Genomic DNA, 24,435 nt, shown 5'->3' on the forward strand with positions numbered 1-24,435 from the left:
CTTCCTCCCTCTCTTCACAGTCAGCTGTGGGATTCAGCTGGGCACAGTTAAATAATTCCTTTTATTCGGCCATGCAGGTGGTTTCATTGAGGCCGGGCCAAGGCTGCCAGCTGAATTAAGCAAACCGTTACATTTAGAGAATATATTTCTGATATATAATACCAAAAGAATGCGTTTTACAAGGTTCCTAAGAAAGCTTGAGTGGGAGCTCTTTCCCAGATAGCAGGTTGCGTGATGGTCCCATCCCTTTGGGAACTGGGTTTTACAACTAACATTGTTACGGTTGCTTTGAATGCAGTAGAGTAGTTTCAGAATGTTGTTAAATGTATTTGATCAGATCCCTTGAGGAGAGCAATTCAGTCTCCTGGTAATCAAGCTTTTTTTTTTCAATCCCCTCCAATTTTCTCCCTACCACTCTCTGAAGGTGCTGACTGCTTGCTGTGGTTTCGTATATACTGACTGCCTTTCAGTAGCTCAGCCAGGGGGTCATTCTTCATGTATGAGCTTAAATAATATATGTTGGCAGATTATTTAACCAAAGGGCCTGATTTTTGTCCTCATCTGACTTCCGCACACACACTTTCCAACAGGAGTCAACAGATAGTGAATGGGAGTAGTGTTTTACTTCTAAAAATCCAATCCAGCGATACAGTCACCAGTTGCGGACCCCTGTGCTCGCTGACTTACTTTGACTCCTGGTCCGGTAAAGCCTCGATTTTAAAATTCTCATCCTTGTTTTCAAATCCCTCCATGACCTCGCCCCTCCCTATCTCTGTAACCTCCTCCAGCCCTCTGAGATCTCTGCGCTCCTCCAATTCTGGCCTCTTGCACATACCCGATTCTCATCGGTGCATCATTGACGGCCGTGCTTTCAGCTGCCTAGGCCCTAAGCTCTGGAATTCCCTCCCTCAACCTCTCCCCCACTCTACCTCTCTCTCCTCCTTTAAGACGCTCCTTAAAACCTACCTCATTGAGCAATCACCTGTCCTGATATCTCCTTATGTAGCTTGGTGTTAAATTTTGTTTCGTAACGCTCCTGTGAAGCGCCTTGGGATGTTTTACTACGTTAAAGGCGCTATATAAATGCAAGCCGTCTTTGTTAATTTCTCAGTACCACACCCAGTCTAAGGAGAGGAGAAAATCAGCCAGGGTTCCTGCTCCTGATCGCTATCCAGTGAGCCTGGGTGGTTAAGTGGGTGTTAAACTCAGCCGTGATGCTCTTCACGGTTGAACAGCTTGCTAACACTCACTCTCCAGGCTTACACAATGGTCGCTTGGTAAAGTACCAGAGATGCTCATGACACCCAGTGAGAGCTAGCACCTTCGGGAGATAAAAAGGGCGAAATTGGAGGGAGAAACAGGAAAAAAGAATCTTTTGCAGTGTTTATTACATTGTGCAATTTTCCATGATTGTGAGCTGCACTTTCATCACTGTAAGATTTGTAATTATCGCACCGCCTCATAAAAATAGATGAAGCCGCATTTACACTTCAGCCTATCAATATTTTATTTTGGTTCTTTGAGGGTTGTTTCTGTGGGTGGTGCCTCATGTTATTTGTGGGAGGCTACTGCTCAGAGCTAACCTGAATGGCTGAACATCTGTTGCAAAAGCTTCTGAAATAATGCTTGGGTAGAGGCTGTTGTTTGCAATCTTTGGACTAGTAAATAATAAATGAGATCCATTCTGTATGACTAAAGTAACTTCTTGTGAGATTAAGGCAGGTACTAGGTTGCTTTGAATGTCCCGTTTGAAAGTGGTTAAAGTATTAATTATTCAGCTATGCACTAACAGCAGGTTTATAGAAGTGTAATGGTTGAAATGTACAATGGAACACCCTGACAGCATTTTAGCAAACCTAATGGTCTTACTATACTGCAGGTAGGGGTTTGCTACAGGTTAAAAAAAGAAAGACTTGCATTTATATAGCGCCTTTCACAACCTCAGCTCGTCCCAAAGTGCTTTACAGCCAATGAAGTACTTTCAAAGTGCAGTCACTGTTGTAATGTAGGAAATGCGGCAGCCAATTTGTGCACAGCAAGATCCCACAAACAGCAATGAGATAAATGACCTGATAATCTTTTTTTTTAGTGATGTTGGTTGAGGGATAAATACTGGCCAGGACACCGGGGAGAACTCCCCCGTTCTTCGAAATAGTGCCATGGGGTCTTTTATGTCCACCTGAGAGGGCAGACGGGACCTCAGTTTAATGTTTCATCCAAAAGACGGCACCTCCAACAGTGCAGCGCTACCTCAATACTGCCCTGAAGTGTCAATCTAGATTGTGTGCTCAAGTCTCTGGAGTGGGACTTGAACCCACAACCTTCTGAGTCAAGGGTGAGAGTGCTACCCACTGAACCAAGGTTGACACCTTGGTGCCTGTTGAGCTGTGAGAGCTGGGGCTACACTGAGTTATACTGACAACTGCACAACACCCTTTGGTCAGGCAATGAGCAGCTCTGCGCGTATGTACTTACACATATGCATGGACCTGTGCTTCAGTGTGCTTTTTAAGTTTATCTTTCTACAAATCGCACCCCATCTCTCCTGAAGCTGCTGACTCCTGCTGGGTACATCACAGTTCTACTTCTGGTACCTCACCCAAGTGATCATTCTTCATGAAGGAGACTTGACAGTGATCGTCAGCTGCCCAGACCAACTCAGCCCTATCCTCACACGTACACATTTCACCAAGAATCACTGGACAGTGATCACAAGCTCATGGTACATAGGAATCGCTAGACCAAAGAAGACCAAGGTCCATCCAGTTCGTCATCTACCATCATGGTAGTCGCATGATACATCGATAATGGAGTTGTTGACTAATCATAGCAATCAATCTCTATCAATTAGTCTACAATAGACCCAGACGTGACATGAGGAAACCCCCAGTGGTGGAGAGCTTTGTTAACCATAGGTTCAAAGTCACCTGTTCCTCCCAAGTATGTTACACTTACCACATGTCCATCCCCTAATCCAGGGGTGTTGGGTCAATTGTAGTACTCTTACGCGGCTGCTCTGTGTGAGCTCAGCTAGCTTAGCACAAATCAGGAATTGAACCCCAGATATCCTGGTCTGTGTGGCATAGCGGTATACAGGGTGGTACCTTTTATTAAAGGAGCTCCTAGAAATTTCAAGGCCCTGAATTCACATTACAAAAACCGTAGAGAGCAAAAAGAAAGTTATTCTTAAAACTGAAATATCCTGTTTGCATGCATCTGATAACTAATGTACACGTCAGTTTACACAGTAGCTTAGTGTTGCTGCAGGCTGGCAGCCATTCAATACCTGGTCCAATTAGTGCTGATTCTAAATGGATTGGATCATAAAACTCCACCTAATGACTTCTCCTATTCCTTTGAGAGTTGTCCTATCAGTCATTGTACAACAAGCTCAGCTCTGTTGCCATCTACCTTATATTCTGAAGTACTTAGGAATGAGCCTGTCTAGAGAATTGTCACAGCTTGGATACAGAGTTGACAGTTGAAAGATCAATCTGACGGCAAGGTATTTAATGATATGTATTAATGTTTATTTTACACTAACTATGCCTAGTTGCATTGTGTTTGCTACACAAAATTCTGGGTTCTTGTATCTTTTGATTTGGTTATTATACAAGTCTGGAGACTCAAAGACATGATTTGTGAAATATGTTTCAAACTGTTTCTCAATTTCTATTAGGTTGCTAGGCTCAGATGTAAAGGCTTCCTGTTTCAAATCCAGCATTCAGACAAAGGGCAATCAATCTAGAGTTATTAGTCGTTTAAGTTTTCATCCTCTCTTTAATCTCTTGTGTTAATGAGCTTTGGTTAAATTGGACTGAAGGTTTGCAACAAGCCTGTAACTGGAGTTTTTTTTATTCGTTCATGGGATGTGGGCGTCGCTGGCGAGGCTGGCATTTATTCCCCATCCCTAATTGCCCTTGAGAAGGTGGTGGTGAGCCGCCTTCTTGAACCGCTGCAGTCCGTGCGGTGAAGGTTCTCCCACAGTGCTGTTAGGAAGGGAGTTCCAGGATTGTGACCCAGCGACGATGAAGGAACGGCGATATATTTCCAAGTCGGGATGGTGTGTGACTTGGAGGGGAACGTGCAGGTGGTGTTGTTCCCATGTGCCTGCTGCCCTTGTCCTTCTAGGTGGTAGATGTCGCGGGTTTGGGAGGTGCTGTCGAAGAAGCCTTGGCGAGTTGCTGCAGTGCATCCTGTGGATGGTACACACTGCAGCCACAGTGCGCCGGTGGTGAAGTACTGGAGTACACTATTTAACTTGCATTTCATGAATTTAACAGGTCAATAAAAATCCATGGGATCAATAACAATGTGTGACATTTATAATGTGTTTATATGAAATTCTTTTGCCCTCTGTTTTAGCAAAGGCTATTTATTTTAAATGAATTAGCGCCTTCATTAACACAGTGGACTTTCATATGAACATAGTAATCACACCAGGATTTCAACCCATCGGCTTTATAAAGATATATAGTGCTGCCTGACCCAATGTTAATGACTAAACTGTCAGTGATATTGCTTGCTTTGTACTGAGTCTATTCATTGATGCTACACTGATTAACATAAAGCTCTGAAGGGTTGAACCAATTTCCATTAGGATTTAAAATGTTAATGAAATGTAAAGCTGTGGAACTGCTAAGACTCCTTTCCCATAGTTTACAGCCCAATGGAAAAATCCTTCAAAGTGTACCTATTGTACTTGCATGGCATGTCATAATTTAACAGAAACAACATGGAAAAATGTGATTTCTTTTTGTTATTTTTCTAGTCTTTTGTTCTTTCTTTGTTCCTAAGTATCCTAACTTGCACCAAGTCCTGTTCACCCATCACCCCAGTGCTCACTGACTTACACTGACTCCCCTTCCAGCCACGCCTTGATATTAAAATTCTCATCCTAGTTTTCAAATCCCTCCATGGCCTCGCCCCTCTCTATCTCTGTAACCTCCTCCAGCCCTACAACCCTGCGAGATCTCTGCGCTCCTCCAATTCTTGCGCATCCCTGACTTTCATCGCTCCACCACTGGCGGCTGTGCCTTCAGCTGCTTAGGCCCTAAGCTCTGGAATTCCCTCTCTAAAGCTCTCCACCTCTCCGCCTCTCCCTCCTCCTTTAAGATGCTCCTTAAAACCTACCTCTTTGACCAAGTTTTTGCTCACTTGTCCTAATATCTACTTCTGTGGCTCGGTGTCAAATTTTGTTTGATAATCGCTCCTGTGAAGCACCTTGGGACATTTACTACATTAAAGGCGCTATATAAATGCAAGTTGTTGTTATAAAAAAAAAACTCAAGTGATGAAACTTATTTTCACTGGAGAAAAGAAGACTTAGGTAATGTGATTCAGGTCTTCAAGCTAACTTAACGCAAATCAGGAATTGAACCCCAGATATCCTGGTCTGTATGGTATGACAGTATACAGGGTGGTACCTTTATTAAAGGAGTTAATTGGACAGGAGTGAGGAGGATGTTTAAATCTGAGCTTGTTTATTAAAACGTGCTCCTAATTTGAAGTAAGCAAGATATTGAACTTGGACAATGAGCATAGGATTAATGGACACAAGACACAAAAATCACTAGTTTTAAGGAAGGTTAGAGAAAACTTTTAACACACAGGATACTGGACTTATCTAACAGACTCCAGGAGAAAGTAGTTGATTCAGAATCAGTTGACGCCTTTCAAAGAGAGCCAGGTAACTATCTGTTGGGAAAGAGATTCGGGGTTCTAGAAATGTTAATAGCATTGCTTGTTTTTTTTTCTCCAGGGAACATCAGGGAAAGAAATTCATGTTTCTTAAAATAGCTGATCAACACATGGCATGGGAAGGGAGGTAGTCCATGGTTGACTTTCAACATAAAAAAACCAGAGGCGAGATGAGGAGAAATTTTTTTACGCAGCGAGTTATTATGGTCTGGAATGCACTGCTTGAAAAGGTGGTGGATGCAGATTGAATAGTAACTTTCATAAGGGAATTGGATATATACTGAAGGGGAAAAATTTGCAGGGCTACAGGGAAAGGGCAGGGTAGCGAGACTAATTGGATAGCTCTTTCAAAGAGCCGGCCCAGGCACGACGGGCTGAATGGCCTCCTTCTGTACTATATCATTCTATGATTCAATGATTCAAATTAAAAGAATCCAGGAAATAATTTGGTACCTAACTACGTGCATCTTGATAAATTGTCTTTCTATAGCACCTACATGATGTTAAATATAAGGTCGGAATTTTATCTCCCAGGCGGCAGGGGAGGCCTATATTTCCCATGTGGGGGCTGGAGGAACACTCCTGCTCCTCCTGACCCCTCAAAGGAAAGCTTTAAGCTTAACTTATAGGGCCTCTTCGGGGGTCTGACCAGGTTCTTGCCGTCGGGGTGACCTCTGTGGGTTGACCTCTTGGTTAAGGTGGCGTCAGAGTCCCCGACTTGCATTAATGTACGAGGTACTCACCTGACTCAGGTGGGCACCTTATATGCCTGAAAACTCAGGCATTTTAAAACCGCAATGGATCGGGGATAGAGATGGTAATTAACCCGCTGGTTAAAAATTCCTATATATATATAATATATAATCAGATAATTATATTAAAATGCACTAAAAATAAAGCAAAAATAAAGGGAGTGAATATTGTACTTTAAATATTAAAACTTAGTTTTGCAGAAGGGTTCTGTGATGGTGAATATGAAGCAGTCCTGGGGTCATTCATAGAAACCAGTTCTCTCAGTTGCTGATGTTTCCAAGAAACCATTTTGGCCTTACATGGTGGGATATAAGTGTATGAATTCACATTCATATGAAAGTCCTCCCTTCCTTATTTTACTTCAAGCATTTAAAATAAATGTTTTAAATGTTCATATTCCGGTATCCTGTGACGTATTTTCAAGGCATTTGTCTCTCCAAAGATCTTGTATACGTTCATGTAGCACTTGCGATGCTGGAACACTAGTTGAGTTACTTGTGTCCACCAGAGCTAGTTTGCTTCCATATTATGGAACTGCAGCACAGGAGAAACAGTAGCTGGGAAGCATAGGTGCAGGCCGTATTGGCGGCCGTGCCTTCAGCTGCTTAGGCCCTAAGTTCTGGAATTCCACCTCCCCAAACCTCTCCACCTCTTTACCTCCTTTAAGATGCTCCTTAAAACTTACCTCTTTGATCAAGCTTTAGGTCACCTGTCCTAATATCCTACGTGACTTGGTGTCAAATTTTGTTTGATTGCACTACTTCCTAGTGCCTTTGGACGTTTTGCTGTGTGAAAGACGCTATATAAATGCATGTTGTTGTTGTATTGGAGAAGTGGCAGTGGGGAAACGGAGACAGTGTCAATGGGTCACCAGCCCTCCAACAGGAGGAGGAACAGAATAAACTTCCCAGATAACAAGCCACTCAGGTGTCACCACCACCTCCCCAAGGGCAATTATGGATGGGCAATAAATGCTGGCCTTGCCGGCGACACCCACATCCCATGAACGAGTATATAAAAAAAAAATTACGCTGCATGTTCCTCCTTCAATATAACATTGGAAGCCATAATCCATTTACAATCACCATAGTTGCTCCTTACATATGAGGATTCATTACAAGTACAGGTAGGTACATTATGCACATGTTCCACTATACTGGGTTGCCCTCTTAGGTTGTAGTAGCACATCTAAGAAAATCCCTTTGCATATCTTTCGGCAATGTGAGATGTGTACAGGCAGATAGACAAATAGTGTGGTGCCCAAGCAAGCCTCAATTCCTTGGAAAGGATGCAAAACACAAATACTGTATTACAGTAGCAAAAAAGAGGGTCACAGATCTTACCCACTACAATAAAAGAATGAGGAACTAAATATCTCCCTGTACCTTTTAAAAAATTAATTCTTGGCATATGGGCATCGCTAGCGAGGCGGGCATTTATTGCCCACCCCTAGTTGCCCTTGAGAAGGTAGTGGTGAGACACCTTCTTGAACCATTCTGGTAAGAGATCTTTGGTGGTGCTGTATTGTGAATCCTCAATGGGAGATGGGGCCAACAGATGGAGAAAGCTTAGTGATTTTGAGAATTTAACATGCTTAAATATTAAAGGACATGCGCGAAGAGTTTTAACAGTCGTGAAGAAGTTGATTGGTAAAGCTGCTCACAAAGTGTCTTCCTTTGATCCCAGAGTTTTCATATCTGTTTCACACAGGTACAAAATCTTTCAACATGATGTCCCCTACTGGCGATAACACTGAGTTACTGGCTGAGATCAAAGCTGGGAAAAGTCTGAAGCCAACTGCTCAGAATAAAGGATCCACTGTGGTCTACACAAATTCTGGGACAACTGTGAGTATATCAGAGGCATAAAATGTTGTGTTGACCATTGCAGACCCGAATTCTACTAAAAGCTCAATGCTTCACCAAACTATTTTTTTTTGTTTTGTTTATTACACACTAGCCTGAACACTCGAGAACAAAGCATCAGCAGGTTAGCCCGACCGAACCGGTTCCAAACGGAATGCCATCGGCACAGACAACCGATGTCGAGTCTCTCATACCGACTCACGATGAGCAGGGAAAGCCGATCCCGGAGTGGAAGAGGCAGGTGATGGTGCGGAAACTGCAGGTTAAGATCCAGGAGGAGGAAGAACAGAGACGTAGAGTGAGTTTCAAAAAAAAAAATACGCACCCTTACCACATCTTAGCGGTTAGTGCCCTCTTCGCTGTGTTTTTTTGATCCACTTCAAGATTTATGAAAACATAATTTTATTAAATTGATGGCAATAGGTGGCACCAAAATATGTTTGAATAAAGAGAAATCTGAGGGGAAAAAAGCTTAGTAAAGAGGGCTAACCTGGCTGAAGTGAAATTTCTCAGTTATGCCAAGCAAAATGATAAAAATATCAAATAAGTCTCTTTTATTAATGTGCAGTTAAATGCATAGAGGTTACAACATGGAAACAGGCCATTTGGCCCAACCAGTCAGTATTGGCGTTTACCCTCCACCCGAGCACATAGTTCTAATCACATTTACCCACCCTGTTCCCGTATCTCTTCAACCTCATTTTCCTTCATCCACCTGTCCAATCTAATCTTGAATGTTGACATAGTTTCTGCCTCAATCATTAACTTTGGAAGTGAATTCCACAGCTCTACAATTCTTTCTGTGAAGAAGTTTCTCCTGCTCTCCGAGATAAGTCAATACTTTGCTAGAAGTTTCTTAAATGGCAAAACAATCATAATTAGAACACTTGAAACTGCCTTCTAAAATATTTTCGCAATGTACCTCAAAACTTTCAACGTGGAAATTTTTTAAAATATTAGTTCTTGGGATATTGGCGACGCTAGCAAGGCAAGCATTTAATGCCCATCCCTAGTTGCCCTTGAGAAGTAGGTGGTGAACCCTCTTCTTGAGCCGCTGCAGTCTGTGTGGTGAAGGTGCTTCCACAGTGCTGTTAGGTAGGGAGTTCCAGGATTTTGATTCAGGGATGATGATATATGTCCAAGTCAGGATGGTTTGTGACTTGAAGGGGAACTTGGAGTTGGTGGTGTTCGCATGCACCTGCTGCCCTTGTCCTTCCAGGTGGTGAAGGTCGGGGGTTTGGGAGGTGCTTACAAAGATATCTTGGTGAGTTGCTGCAGTGCATCCTGTAGATGGTACACACTGCAGCCATGATATGCCTGTGGTGAAGGAAGCTACTCTGTAGGCAGCTGGATTGCTGGTGGGCATTTGTGTTCTCATTCAACATGGTTTTAATATCTGTTCTCCACTGGTTAAGCACCTTGAATAAGGAGGGGCTTGTTGGCGCAGTTAATTAGGGTCCTGCCCTTTTACATATCGGGACTCCAGCATCCCAACTTTTCACCAGGGATGAGGGACTTCAGTTATGCGGAGAAACTAAAGAAGCTGGGGTTGTTCTCCTTAGAGCAGAGACGATTAAGGGGAGATTTGATAGAGGTGTTCAAAATTATTAAGGGTTTTGATAGGGTAAATAAGGAGAAACTGTTTGCACTGGCAGAAGGGTAACCGGAGGACACAAATTTAAATAATTGGCAAAATATGCAGAGGGGAGATGAGGAGACATTTTTTTACGCAGCGAGTTGTTATGATCTGGAACGCACTGCCTGAAAGGGCGGGGGAAGCTGATTCAACAGTAACTTTCAAAAGGGAATTGGACAAATACTGGAAGCAGAAAGATTTGCTGGACTCCCAGAAAAGGGCAGGGGAGCTGGCACAGGCATGAAGGGCCAGATTGGCTTCCTTTTGTGCTGTATGATTCTATCAGTGCCTGGATTGAATCCAGCCCAGACTCAACATGGGCAACCTCTTCTCTTTGCTGGCTATTAAGGTCTTCCTGGTCGCTATTTTAGATTCTGCTTTGCAATTCAAGCCCACAACTCATTGGAACCAGCTCGAGGGGTTGAATGGCCTACTCCTGTTCCTGTGTAACTATTTGGATTCCTTGCCCGGTCTCTGTTTTGGATGCCAGCTGCAAGTCTATATTCCAGTCACCTGCTGCAGGTTCTCCTCCCTCTAAAAACTTGCCTTTACTTTGCCAAAGGCAGCCTCAAGTTTCCTTCATTTCAAAAATGTTCACATGTTGTTTGTGCACAATGAAATATCAAAAGGAAGAAATATGCATCGCACGTGTATCCTTGGTGACCACTTGAAGAATATATAAGAAATGATGGAGTAAAAATTCAGAGGTGCTTGCTCCCAGCACGCCCTGAAAGCCCATATCACAAAATTTCTCGCTCATATCCATGATTTCCTGGCACGTCCCAGGAATTGGCGGGTTGGTGTTTTTACCCCGATATGAGAAGTAGTAACAGCATTCAAGCTGATTAAACCAATGAAGGAATTAGTCTAAGGAACGGCGGATGGAGTTTAATCTAGATAAATGTAAGGTAATGCATATCGGAACAGGAACAGCAAACACGAACAGGATCAAAGGGTATCAATTAGCAACGGTGGAAAGGTAAGGGAATTGGGTGTGATTAATAATCATACGCTGAAGTTTTCTTCTCAATGGGAAACTGATGACAACAAATCTAATCCAGTACTGGAGTTCACATCAGGGGAGTTTGGCTCTAAACCAGAAGAACTTATTCTAGGTTTGTGTAAATCAGTGGTCGAGCCACCTTTGGAATACTGTGCACGGTTTTGGTCAAGGATGATTCCAGGACTTAGGCTCCAAGTTTTGAACAGAGACTTTCAGAACTGAACTTATTTTCATTGGGCAAAAGAAAATTGAGGAGAAACATAATCCAAGTCTTTGAAGTGCTGAGAGGTGCAGATGATATCTGGAGGACCCAGATTTAAGTAATTGGCAAAATAAGCAGAGGAGAGATGAGGAGACATTTTTTTACGCAGTGAATTGTTGTGACCTGGAATGCACTGCCTGCAAGGGTAGTGGAAAAAGATTCAATAATAACTTTCAAAGGGGAATTGGATCTCTAGATGAAACGGAAAAATTTGCAGGGCTGTGGTGAAAGAGCAGTGGGGTGGGACTAATTGGATAGCTCTTTCAAAGAGCTGGCACAGGTACGATGGGCCGAATGGCTTCCTTCTGTGCTGTATGATTCTATGAATGCCTGAATTGAATCCAGCCCAGACTGAACACGGGCGACCTCTTCTCTTTGCTGGCTATTAAGGTCTTCAGGTCATTATTTTAGATGCTGCTTTGCAATTCAAGCCCACAACTCAGCGGAACTGGCTTGAGGGGTTGAATGGCCTACTCCTGTTCCTATTTGGATTCCTTGCCTGATCTCTGTTTCGGATGCCAGCTGCAAGTCTACATTCCTGTCACCTGCCGCAGGCTCTTCTCCTTCTAAAACTTGCCTTTACTTTGCCAAAGGCAGCCTCAAGTTTCTTTCATTTCAAAAATGTTCACATGTTGTTTGTGCACAATGAAATATCAATAGGAAGAAATATGCATCGCACGTGTATCCTTGGTGACCACTTGAAGAATATATGAGAAATGATGGAGTAAAAATTCAGAGGCACCTGCTCCCAGTACTCCCTGAAAGCTCATATCACAAAATTTCGCACTCCAAATCGATGATTCCCTGGCACGTCCTAGGAATTGGCGGGTTGGTGTTTTTACCCCGATATGAGAAATAGTTTTTTTTATTCGTTCATGGGATGTGGGTGTCGCTGGCGAGGCCAACATTTATTGTCCATCCCTAATTGCCCTTGAGAAGGTGGTGGTGAGCCGCCTTCTTGAACCGCTGCAGTCCGTGTGGTGAAGGTTCTCCCACAGTGCTGTTAGGAAGGGAGTTCCAGGATTTTGACCCAGCGACGATGAAGGAACGGCGATATATTTCCAAATCAGGGTGGTGTGTGACTTGGAGGGGAACGTGCAGGTGGTGTTCCTCCCATGTGCCTGTTGCTCTTGTCCTTCTAGGTGGTAGAGGTTGTGGGTTTGGGAGGTGCTGTCGAAGAAGCCTTGGCGAGTTGCAGCAATGCATCCTGTGGATGGTACACACTGCAGCCACAGTGCACCGGTGGTGAAGGGAGTGAATGTTTCGGGTGATGGATGGGGTGCCAATCAAGCGGGCTGCTTTGTCCTGGATGGTGTCGAGCTTCTTGAGTGTTGTTGGAGCTGCATTCATCCAGGCAAGTGGAGAGTATTCCATCACACTCCTGACTTGTGCCTTGTAGATGGTGGGAAGGCTTTGGGGAGTCAGAAGGTGAGTCACTCGCCACAGAATACCCAGCCTCTGACCTGCTCTTGTAGCCACAGTATTCATGTAGTTGGTCCAGTTAAGTTTCTGGTCAATGGTGACCTCCAGGATATTGATGGTGAGGGATTCGGCGATGGTAATACCATTGAATGTCATGGGGAGGTGGTTAGACTCTCTCTTGTTGGAGATGGTCATTGACTGGCACTTGTCTGATGCAAATGATACTTGCCAGTTATCAGCCCAAGCCTGGATGTTGTCCAGGTCTTGCTGCATGCAGGCACGGACTGCTTCATTAGCTGAGTGGTTGCGAATGGGACTGAACACTGTGCAATCATCAGCGAACATCCCCATTTCTGACCTTATGATGGAGGGAAAGTCATTGATGAAGCAGCTGAAGATGGTTGGGCCTAGGACACTGCCCTGAGGAACTCCTGCAGCAATGTCCTGGGGCTGAGATGATTGGCCTCCAACAACCACTACCATCTTCCTTTGTAAGGAGTCGTACAACACCAGGTTATAGTCCAACAGCTTTATTTGAAATCACAAGCTTTCGGAGCAAAATTTCAAATAAAGCTGCAGGACTTATAACCTGGTGTTGTGCGACTCCTTACATTTGTCCACCCCAGTCCATCACCGGCATCTCCACAACATCTTCCTTTGTGCTAGGTATGACTCCAGCCACTGGAGAGTTTTCCCCCTGATTCCCATTGACTTCAATTTTACTAGGGCTCCTTGGTGCCACACTCGATCAAATGCTGCCTTGATGTCAAGGGCAGTCACTCTCACCTCACCTCTGGAATTCAGCTCTTTTGTCCATGTTTGGACCAAGGCTGTAATGAGGTCTGGAGCCAAGTGGTCCTGGCGGAACCCAAACTGAGCATCGGTGAGCAGGTTATTGGTGAGTAAGTGCCGCTTGATAGCACTGTCGACGACACCTTCCATCACTTTGCTGATGATTGAGAGTAGACTGATGGGGCGGTAATTGGCCGGATTGGATTTGTCCTGCTTTTTGTGGACAGGACATACCTGGGCAGTTTTCCAGTAGAGAAGTAGTAACAGCAATCAAGCTGATTAAACCAATTAAGAAGTTAGTCTAAGGAACGGCGGATGGAGTTTAATCTAGATAAATGAAAGGTAATGCATATTGGAACAGGAACAGCAAACACGAACAGGATCAAAGGGTATCAATTCGCAATGGGAAACTGTTAACAACAAATCTAATCCAGTACTGGAGTTCACATCAGGGGAGTTTGGCTCTAAACCAGAAGAACTCATTCTAGGTTTGTGTAAATCAGTGGTCGAGCCACGTTTGGAATACTGTGCACGGTTTTGGTCAAGGATGATTCCAGGACTTAGGCTCCAAGTTTTGAACAGAAACTTTCAGAACTGAACTTAATTTTCATTGGGTGAAAGAAAATTGAGGAGATACATAATCCAAGTCTTTGAAATGCTGAGAGGTGCAGATGATATCTGGAGGACGCAGGTTTAAGTAATTGGCAAAATAACCAGAGGGGAGATGAGGAGACAGACATTTTTTTACGCAGCGAGTTGTTATGACCTGGAATGCACTGCCTGAAAGGGCGGTGGAAGCAGATTCAATAATAACTTTTAAATGGGAATTGGATCTCTAGATGAAACGGAAAAATTTGCAGGGCTCTGGGGAAATAGCAGGGGAATGGGACTAATTGGATAGCTCTTTCAAAGAGCCAGCACAGGTATGATGGGCCGAATTACTTCCTTCTGTGCTGTATAATTCTATGAATGCCTGGTTTGAATCCAGCCCAGTTGGAACATGGGTGACTTCTTTGCTGGTGACTATTTTAGATTCTGCTTTGCAATTCAAGCCCACAACTCAGCGGAACCGGCTCAAGGGTTTGAATGACCGACTCCTGTTCCTTTGTTCCTATTTGTATCCCTTGCCCGGTCTCTGTTTTGGGTGCCAGCTGCAAGTCTACATTCCTGTCACCAGCCGCAGGTTCTCCTCCCTCTACCAACTTGCCTTTATTTTGCCAGAGGCAGCCCCCAATTTCCTTCATTTCAAAAACGTTCTCATGTTGTTTCTGCACATTGAAATATCAATAGGAAGAAATATGCATCGCACGTGTATCCTTGGTGACCACTTGGTGCCCATCCCTCGTGGTAGCAAAGCCTGCCTTTATGCTTTACTGCAACCTTGGTGTTAAACCTAAACTTTCTCTGGCGTTCCATTTCCCATTGCTATCATCTCTCATCTTGTTGGGTATAAAAGTTGATGAAACTATCTAAAACAATATAATAGTCCTGAATACTCTTTTGCACAAGTTGGATACAGTAGGATTCTGATCATCTGCTCTCCTATTATCTCTATTCACAATTATCACTTGAGCCAGTCCAGCACGAGTTGTGTCTTTAGGTTACGATGCGTTTTTCATCTGCCTGGCTACAACTTCAGGTCAGGTCTTATGTGCACTTCTATGAAATTTCCTTATGCACTTGGCATCTAGTTGAGTCAAGGATTCGGGCCTGGTCCAAGACTGTACAAAATCCATTCAGAATAACGTAGGCCGCTCAGAATCCTTTGGGACGTAACAGGTCAGGGACTCGGGTAAGGCTGCTTCTTTTGCTAGGCTGGTTTTAAGTGCCAGGTTGTCACTTCAGGTCTTGTGCTGTATTCAGGTTGGGCATTTTATTGGTAATGAATTTATATGCCAATTGTGATTATCTACTGGTGGAGATTAGGCCCTTCATTATCGTGGATAAGTTAGATGTCATGAGTCTGACTAGCTGTGGCCCTTAATTTCCTGGATCGCACTTGTGCAGAAATTACACCGAAATTTACACCTGTTTTTGTGCCGATCTTGCTGACGGGAATGTGCGCCAAAATTTCCTGTGGAGCTTATTTGCCGAACTGGAATATAATAACCATTGCAAAACAAGTTCAAATGCAGCACCACCACTAGGGATAATAATGTTGTCTTCTGCCATGGCGCCTCACTCTCAGAGCCTCTTGCCTCTGCTGCTCCTCTTCCTCTTCCATTAATTTTTGTGGAACAGGGGTATGCCCATTGGGAAGGCCATTCTAGCTGATTAGTCCTTCTGAATACTTGGGGAGGGGGACTCTGAAAAATGTTGGGTGCATTGAGACTGTCAGCACTTTGGTTAAGTGTAGTGCAGGTCTCAGTAAGAAAATGTTTTTAAAAAGTCACAAAGATAAGCGCTATCAAGCGCCAGAAATCTCAGGAAATTCGCGTGCAGCGATGTTTCAGTGTAAAACGGGCGTAATTCAGTAACACGCAAATTTCCTCAGGAGAAAAACGGCACAGCGCCACTCTTGCACCTTAGTTATGCCAAAACTTTCCAGGAAATTCCGGCCTGATCTCGTTTGTTTATTTGTACTAGAGATTTATTTGCAAGATGACTGTTTTACAGAAATTTCGTATTCCTCAGGATTTTTTAATTGCCTGCACCAATTCAATCTGGATACTTGTCACAAACTTCCAAATATGCAGATCTTATTGTAATCCAGACAATACAATTGACTGGATAAATGCCTTGAGTTATTTGGAAACTATAATCTAGCCATAGTATAGAACTGTGTGGACTGTAGGGCTATCTGCTGAGAATTTATTTGGTAAAGTTTGCTTGGCATAGCAGGTGTGAGTGTGAATTTGATTGCCGTGCGGTGTGTACATTTCAGTGACTAGGTATTTTGAATATTGGACTTTATGAATTACAATTTGCCAGCATTAGGATGAACTTGAATGCATTGTGTACCAGTTATAACTTATTGACATTCAACTCTCTCAGAATATACCTTGTACCAATTGTAACTCATTGACACGAGACTTTATCTGAATGTACATTGTGCCTTTTATGAAGTATCGCTAAAGGACTAACCTAAATCAATCTTTAAAAATCATTCAAACAGTGTAAGCTCCTCAGATGCTGTAAATACTATCTGTTTATCAAAATGTAAAATATCTTTGGGTAATCGAAATGTAAGAACAAACCTCAGTCAACCAATGGCAGATGCGAGTGTATAATTTAATGAGTATTTTCATGCTTTCCTATATAAGAAATGATGGAGTAAAAATTCAGAGGCGCTTGCTCCCAGCACGCCCTGAAAGCCCATATCACAAAATTTCGCGCTTCAAATCCATGATTCCCTGGCACATCCCAGGAATTGGCGGGTTGGTGTTTTTACCTCGATATGAGAAGTAGTAACAGCATTCAAGCTGATTAAACCAATGAAGGAGTTAGTCTAAGGAACGGCGGATGGAGTTTAATCTAGATAAATGTAAGGTAATGCATATCGGAACAGGAACAGCAAACACGAACAGGATCAAAGGGTATCAATTAGCAACGGTGGAAAGGAAAGGGAATTGGGTGTGATTAATAATCATACGCTGAAGTTTTCTTCTCAATGGGAAACTGATAACAACAAATCTAATCCAGTACTGGAGTTCACATCAGGGGAGTTTGGCTCTAAACCAGAAGAACTTATTCTAGGTTTGTGTAAATCAGTGGTCAATACAGTAACATCCTAGTGCACATTTCAAACCAGTTTATTCATGTAGTTTTGCTTTTTTGGAATACTGTGTACGGTTTTGGTCAAGGATGATTCCAGGACATGGTTTTGAAACAGAGACCTCCAGAAATGAACTTATTTTCACCGGGCAAAAGAAATTGAGGAGAAACATAATCCATGTATTTGAAATGCTGAGAGGTGAAGATGATGCAAATGTAAGCAGCCTGCTTGACTTACACTGTAATTGGTTGGGAGGTAGGAGACATAGAGTAAGGATAGAAGGAATGTACTCTAATTGGCATGGTGTTCCCCAGTGATCTGTACTGTAACTTTCAAAAGGGAATTGGATATATACTTGAAAAGGAGAAATTTGCAAGGCTGTAGTGTAAAAGCACGACAGTTGGACTAATTGGATAGCTCTTCTAAAGAGTCGGCACATACACAATGGGCCGAATGGCCTCCTTCTGTGCTGTATCATTCTTTGATATCAGTGACTTTGATGAAGGAATAGAGAGTCGTATATCCAAGTTTGCCAATGATACTAAGTTAGGAGACGCAGTAAATTGTGTAGATGGGAGCAGTAAGTTACAAAGGGACAGATTAAGTGAGAGGGGAAAACTGTGGCGGATGGAGTTCAACGTGGGGAAGTGTGAGGTCATCCACTTTGGATCCAACAAAGACATATCGGAAGATTTCCTTGATGGCGAGAGACTAGGAACTGTGAAGGAGCAAAGGGATTTGGGTGTCCAGGTACACAAATCACTAAAGGCTAGTGGATGGGTAAAAAAAAAGTTATCAAAAAGGCTAATGGAATGTTGGCCTTCATCTCCAGAGAGTTGGAGTACAAAGGGGAGGAAGTTAATCTTCAGTTGTACAGAGCCTTCGAAATGCTGAGAGGTGCAGATCCCATCTGGAGCACTGTGTTCAGTTCTGGACACCACACTTGGCCTTAGAGGGAGTACAGTTCAGTCACCAGAATGATACCAGGGTTTAAAGGGTTAAATTATGAGGACAGATTGCATAAACTTGGCTTGTATTCCCTGGAGTTCAGAAGGTTGAGGGGTGATCTAATTGAGGTATTATTGAGGCTTAAAAGATTGAATAGAGTAGATACAGAGAAACGACTTCCTCTGGTGGGGAATCCAAAACAAGGTGACACAATTTTAAATTAGAGCTAGGCCATTCAGGAGTGAAATCAGGAAGCACTTTTTCATACAAAGTTTAATAGAAATCAGGAACTCTCTTCCCCCAAAAGGCTGTGGATGCTGGGTCAATTGACTGAGGTCGACAGATTTTGATTAGGTTAGGGTATCAAGGGATATGGATCAATGGCAGATAAATGAAGTTGAGGCTCAGATCAGCCATGATTTAATTGAATGGCAGAACAGGTTCAAGGGGCTGAATGGCCTGCTTCTGTTCCTATGTTCCTACGTTTATAAATACCTGGTAGGAAAATGAATGGGAGGTTTTTAGAGGAGCAATAGACTGAAATGGTCAAATAGTTTACAGGATAAGTAAATTCCTGAGTTGCTGACACTGGAACAGGAGATGTCAAGGCTTAATCGTGTGGAATAAATAAATATTCTGGAGTTTTGCTTGATTGCCTTCGAGGACAAGGGGGTGTTGATGTGGAACTTTCCATGAGAAGATTAAATGGGCAGGGTTCAATCTATAGTAGGGAAGATTGTACAAGTCTGTGGAAGGACTGGACTTAATGCGCTTAACATTTGCAGGGGGTCCCTGGGAGTGTGTTAACATTTGCAGGGGGTCCCTGGGAGTGTGTTAATATTTGCAGGGATCCCTGGGAGTGTGTTAATATTTGCAGGGGGTCCCTGGGAGTGTGTTAATATTTGCAGGGGGTCTCTGGGAGTGTGTTAATATTTGCAGGGGGTCCCTGGGAGTGTGTTAACATTTGCAGGGGGTCTCTGGGAGTGTGTTAACATTTGCAGGGGGTCCCTGGGAGTGTGTTAACATTTGCAGGGGGTTCCTGGGAGTGTGTTAACATTTGCAGGGGGTTCCTGGGAGTGTGTTAATATTTGCGGGGGGTCCCTGGGAGTGTGTTAACATTTGCAAGGGGTCCCTGGGAGTGTGTTAACATTTGCAGGGGGTTCCTGGGAGTGTGTTAACATTTGCAGGGGGTTCCTGGGAGTGTGTTAATATTTGCGGGGGGTCCCTGGGAGTGTGTTAACATTTGCAGGGATCCCTGGGAGTGTGTTAACATTTGCAGGGATCCCTGGGAGTGTGTTAACATTTACAGGGATCCCTGGGAGTGTGTTAACATTTGCAGGGGGTCCCTGGGAGTGTGTTAACATTTACAAGGGGGTCTCTGGGAGTGTGTTAACATTTGCAGGGGGTCTCTGGGAGCGTGTTAACATTTGCAGGGGGTCTCTGGGAGTGTTTTAACATTTGCAGGGGGTCTCTGGGAGTGTGTTAACATTTGCAGGGGGTCCCTGGGAATGTGTTAACATTTGCAAGGGGTCCCTGGGAGTGTGTTAACATTTGCAGGGGGTCCCTGGGAATGTGTTAACATTTGCAAGGGGTCCCTGGGAGTGTGTTAACATTTGCAGGGGGTCCCTGGGAGTGTGTTAACATTTGCAGGGGGTCCCTGGGAATGTGTTAACATTTGCGGGGGGTCTCGGGGAGTGTGTTAACGTTTGCAGGAGGTCCCCATTTTGAAAAGTTTGGACACCAGGGCAAAGACCATAACTGACCAGTGGATGCTTGTTACTACTGCTTTATATAAAGGTAGAAATGTTTCGTTCGCTAGCAGCAGCATTCACTGTGAGATATGAACAGACGTTTTGACACCAAAGGGTCAAATTTCCTCTGTGCACCAGGTGTAGCAAAATTGTAAATCTGTTCTTTAGAAACTGGTTTATGATTTCACCATGCTTAGTGTGCACTGGAAATATTCCCCACAGCTTTACTGCAGAATTCATGGAGTTGGACAACGAGCTTACAAGTCATTCTAAAGACTGGCGTTCTGACAGAAGAAATTGAGTTGGAACTAAAAAAAAAAGGATCTTTTTAATCTTGGAAACTAAACACTCCTTCAGAAGCCCAAGAAGTGAGATGGACCCAGACCTGCAGCCAATTCAAGCCACTGTTGGCCATTCCACATAAACACGATCATGTAAAGAAAACAGCAGCCATGGGAACTGGCTTAGATCGCTGCCAAATTAAACGCTATGCCAGGTAAACACTGGTGTAGGCTCGGTCACCAGTACTGGGCTAATTGTTTTTTTGCTGAGTTTAATTAATAATAACACCTGGGGTGTGTTTTCATGGAAAAATCTGCTGGGAACAGAAAACCGAAATGGTGCACTCTGTTACAACAACAACAACCTGCATTTATATAGCGCCGCTATGTTCCAAGGTGTTTAATACCCTTTATTACCTTTGATATGATGCAAGGCAGTGTTCGAAATCACTGCCGGGGTTTGCAATTATGTGATATGGGCTACTTCTGTTGTAACGCGTATATGTTGAGAGACACAGCCACAGGCCAGGTGATATTATAATAATTAATGTGGCTGTTTGCCCTGGTGAAAAAAACGAGTAATTGAAGTGTAGGCAGACATTCTCATGCACTGTAACTATCGCTGGATCCATTTATCCCCTGTTTGTTCAGGAAGCTGGTTTCAACACTTTTATTTTATTTTCTTCAATGCTTTTTCTTTCAAATCGTCTCCCCACGTCTCCTGAAAGTGGTGACTCATGTTGGAGTATGGTCAGTAAGCGATGGCCTACGTGGTGGCTTTTCGTGTGCGCACCTAAGCCGTGAGTGTCATCAGCGTACGCGTGTGGCAGACCCTGCGTGGTGTCCGCACCTTGCTCTCCTTCCAGCACGGGGTCAGTGGAAAGCGATAGGGAGCAGGAAACATGGCTGACCTTTCCACAGCCCAACAGCACTGAAGGTGGATGTTGCACTCATACAACCACTGCCTTAGCTCAGAGCAGCTAACCTAGCACAGGGCAGCGATCAAGCCTGGCCCTGTACAGCTCAATTTTCCATGAGGCCACCGTGACACAAGACTTCATGCTTAACGCTGCCACATGCATCTAATAACAGTAAAACTTGCAAATATTTTAGTCCTCTGTGACCCCACCTCAGTATTCTTGGATGTAATGTTTCCCTGACTAACCTGTTTGGACACCATTCACTCCTTTGATTGCTGTGATTATCTCTCTGCCGAGGTGTGATAAAGGGCAGTTAGAAAGATTATCTGTAATCACCAGGCATTGTTCTCTGACTATATATGCTGTGCCTTTATGCAACTCTTCACTTCACCTGACGAAGGAGCAAAGCTCCGAAAGCTTGTGATTTCAAATAAAGCTGTTGGACTATAACCTGGTGTTGTAAGACTCCTTACATTTCAAGAAATTGTTTTTAAGTAATATAGTAGATGGATAAATTCTCCAAGCGGAGTAATTCCATTTAGGTTTCTGTCCTTTTGAAGAAATTCTTCGAACAACTGTACTTTTATGCCGTTATAATTTGGCAAAACAAAAATATATCAGCATTCGTCAGGGTTTTAGATGTGCAGTGCTTCTTGGGACCCCCAAAACTGGGGAGCATCTGAGAGGTCTGTCCGTTGCATAATCGTTGCTGAAATTCAAAACTGTTCAAAAATCAAAGCTCCCAGCACAGAGTTTCACCACAAGGAGCTGTATATCAGGAAATCACTGGGACATTGCTCACTATTCTCTGACCATTAATTTGACAGAAAATCGCGAGTGGGCCTGCGATTTCCTGATGCGCGCTTCCAGCGGGCAAGGCCTTGCCCGGGGAGCCTAGGGTTGCCAACTCTGGTTGAATATATTCCTGGAGGTTTTGTCACTTGACCTGCTGCCTCTAACTGCCCCGCCCCCATGCTCCCGCCATTGGTCGTCCAATGCGTCCATCCTCACGGCCAGTTGGAAACCGAACATACTCTTCATTACCCGATTGGATGGTTCTTGACTGTCAGTCAAACAGCCATTTTTGCCGTCTCCAATATTTTTATAACTAATAAAGAGAAGTGTTGAAAGAAAATGAAAAAAACCACACAATTTTTTTTAATGCCCCGATGACTTTTCTCCCGGGTTGTTCGCAGCAGTGACCTGGAGATCAGTCTTTAATTCCTGGCGACTCCAGGCCAATCCTGGAGGGTTGGCAACCCTAGGGGAGCCACTTTCTTAAGATTTACCTTTTGTATCTTATTGATGGTTCATGAAAGCAACAAAAGGCATCCATGTAATTTCTCCAAAGCTACTGTAGATAATATTTAGAGAGGGACCAGAGACTAAGAATAAGTGGGAAATGTTTTAGACTGGGACTTAGAAATGTTAGGCATGAGCATGGGGAAACTGCAGGTTAAGTTGCATTCTGCCATTATACATTGTCCACTTCACATTTTCTTTTCAGATGCAAGTGCGTAATACTTAAGCGTATATTTTGTCAATAGTTGTTAAAAACCAAATTGTGTGTGTTTGCATTGCATGCGTTTGAGGGTTTGATGCTGTTTGGAGTGTTACTGAAATACACTAAAGCTGCAGTATCCATTTTATATTGTGCTACAGTCGGCCTTCCAACATTTGCTTTGTTACTTATTTCCCCCATTATTGTAAAGTCCCTTCAAACCCCATAAAACCTGACACCTAGTGGAGTCAAACATTGCGTGTGGTGGAAGATTTTAGTGACTATAAGTGACCTAGAAAATAGAACTAGGAATGAACCATGAAAGTGACCATTATGCCACAGTGGGGCAGGGAGTGAAAGGGGGATGATACAATGCTGTGATTTTAGTGTGTAGGATTGCATCTTTGGACTCAGTCAGGGAGTACTCTGCCTCTACAAAAATGAATACCCACACTAAATTTTAGTTTTAAAACGTATATGGCACATAAAATGCCTTCAAAAGTTCTAAGGATAGATTTTCCTGACCTTTGTCCCCCAGGGAACGCACAGTTCCTTGAGCGCACAGTTCAGGATAACGGGGCAATAACCCGGATAACTGCTTCTCTGCCTCTCTTTTGTAGCCCTGGGACTTCTAGGGCTTTCCTGAAGGGTGAAGTTTGGCCTGCATCTACAGTAGGCCCAGGCCCAACCGAGGTATTTAAAGGAGGCCCAGGGGGTGTTCTCAGCTTCCTTCCTCATTTTCTGGTTCGCTTCCTGTCAGGTCAATGAAAAGCGACAAGTACAATGAAAAGCTACAAGTAATAGTATCATAGATTTCCCATTGTCCATTGAAAATCCATGATAAACAACCTTCACCCTCTGTAAGACATCACAAGAGCACTTGAATTTTTCATCAAGCATGTAGTTCAAAAACTCTTGTTGCACATTCTTGACAGCCTGTTGAATTCATGGTCTGGCTACAGGAATTGTCGATTCAGAGATTTGCAGACTGTCCCTTCTTGAATAAATCGCAGCGTCTCATAAGTATTGCAATTTACCTCTCTTTATTGCAACCTCTGGATATACAAAGGCTGATACTTGTGCACACCGTTACACTCTTATGTGTACTTTATAGTATCTTGTGTTAAATGTTTCATATCTTCACTTGGGTTATCGAACGCTATAGCTTTCTAATGGAAGGTTCTAAAGGCCGTCATGACTGAGAGTAGTACTGAACAGTTCTCTTTGGAATAGCTGCCATAGAATCTACCTGTTGTTGTTTGATAACACAACTCAAAGCCCTAAAGCTCGAACGGCCAAATAATATTGATTTGAAATAGTTGTGCAAAGTTAGAATTCACCCCATTGTATGGGATTACTTTATACAGTATATTGAAGGAATGTATTTCCTTAAGAGCATCAGCTATTGGCATGCTATGAACTAAGTTCATAATGCAATATGTTTGTAACATTCCAAATTCTAACTGAATAATATTTTGGAAGAAAATTGCAGTGTGCTTGTTCATCCATGTAGGAATACAAAAAGGGTACTGCAACTTTAAATGCTTTTACATGGTAACTGGTGCAATGAATGTTTTTAATGGCAAAACATATTTCCTTATTCATCATCAATTGGGTATCAATGTTTGTTTTTTCTGATAGAACATTAACTAAAAGGCCATAGATTACATTACCTATACCAAGAAATCACTCTGTACAAAGAATGACCAATTGAGTTGTAGCTAACATTCAGAAAGTTGTATTTATTTGAATGTTCAGTTAACTTAAATTAGACCATGCGTAGCTAAAAATGGAAATTAAAAACAGATACATGGTATATAATCCCATTGCACCACTAGCCTGTGAAGGACTGAACAATTATAAATAGAAGAGAAAATTGGGTCTCT

General features: G+C 43.2%; 1 protein-coding gene across 1 annotated transcript in view; it reads left to right on the top strand.

Moving 5' to 3' along the window:
• Window positions 1-24,435, top strand: part of espn (espin) — a 132,313-nt gene that overhangs the window by 91,371 nt on the left and 16,507 nt on the right. Inside the window, exons 10-11 of the mRNA XM_067970279.1 lie at window positions 8,164-8,300; window positions 8,413-8,616. Of these exons, the coding sequence (XP_067826380.1) occupies window positions 8,164-8,300; window positions 8,413-8,616 (341 nt within the window). The remainder of the gene's footprint in view (window positions 1-8,163; window positions 8,301-8,412; window positions 8,617-24,435) is intronic.

Source organism: Heptranchias perlo, chromosome 32 (assembly GCF_035084215.1).
Source record: "Heptranchias perlo isolate sHepPer1 chromosome 32, sHepPer1.hap1, whole genome shotgun sequence".
NCBI classification, from domain to species: Eukaryota; Metazoa; Chordata; class Chondrichthyes; order Hexanchiformes; family Hexanchidae; genus Heptranchias; species Heptranchias perlo.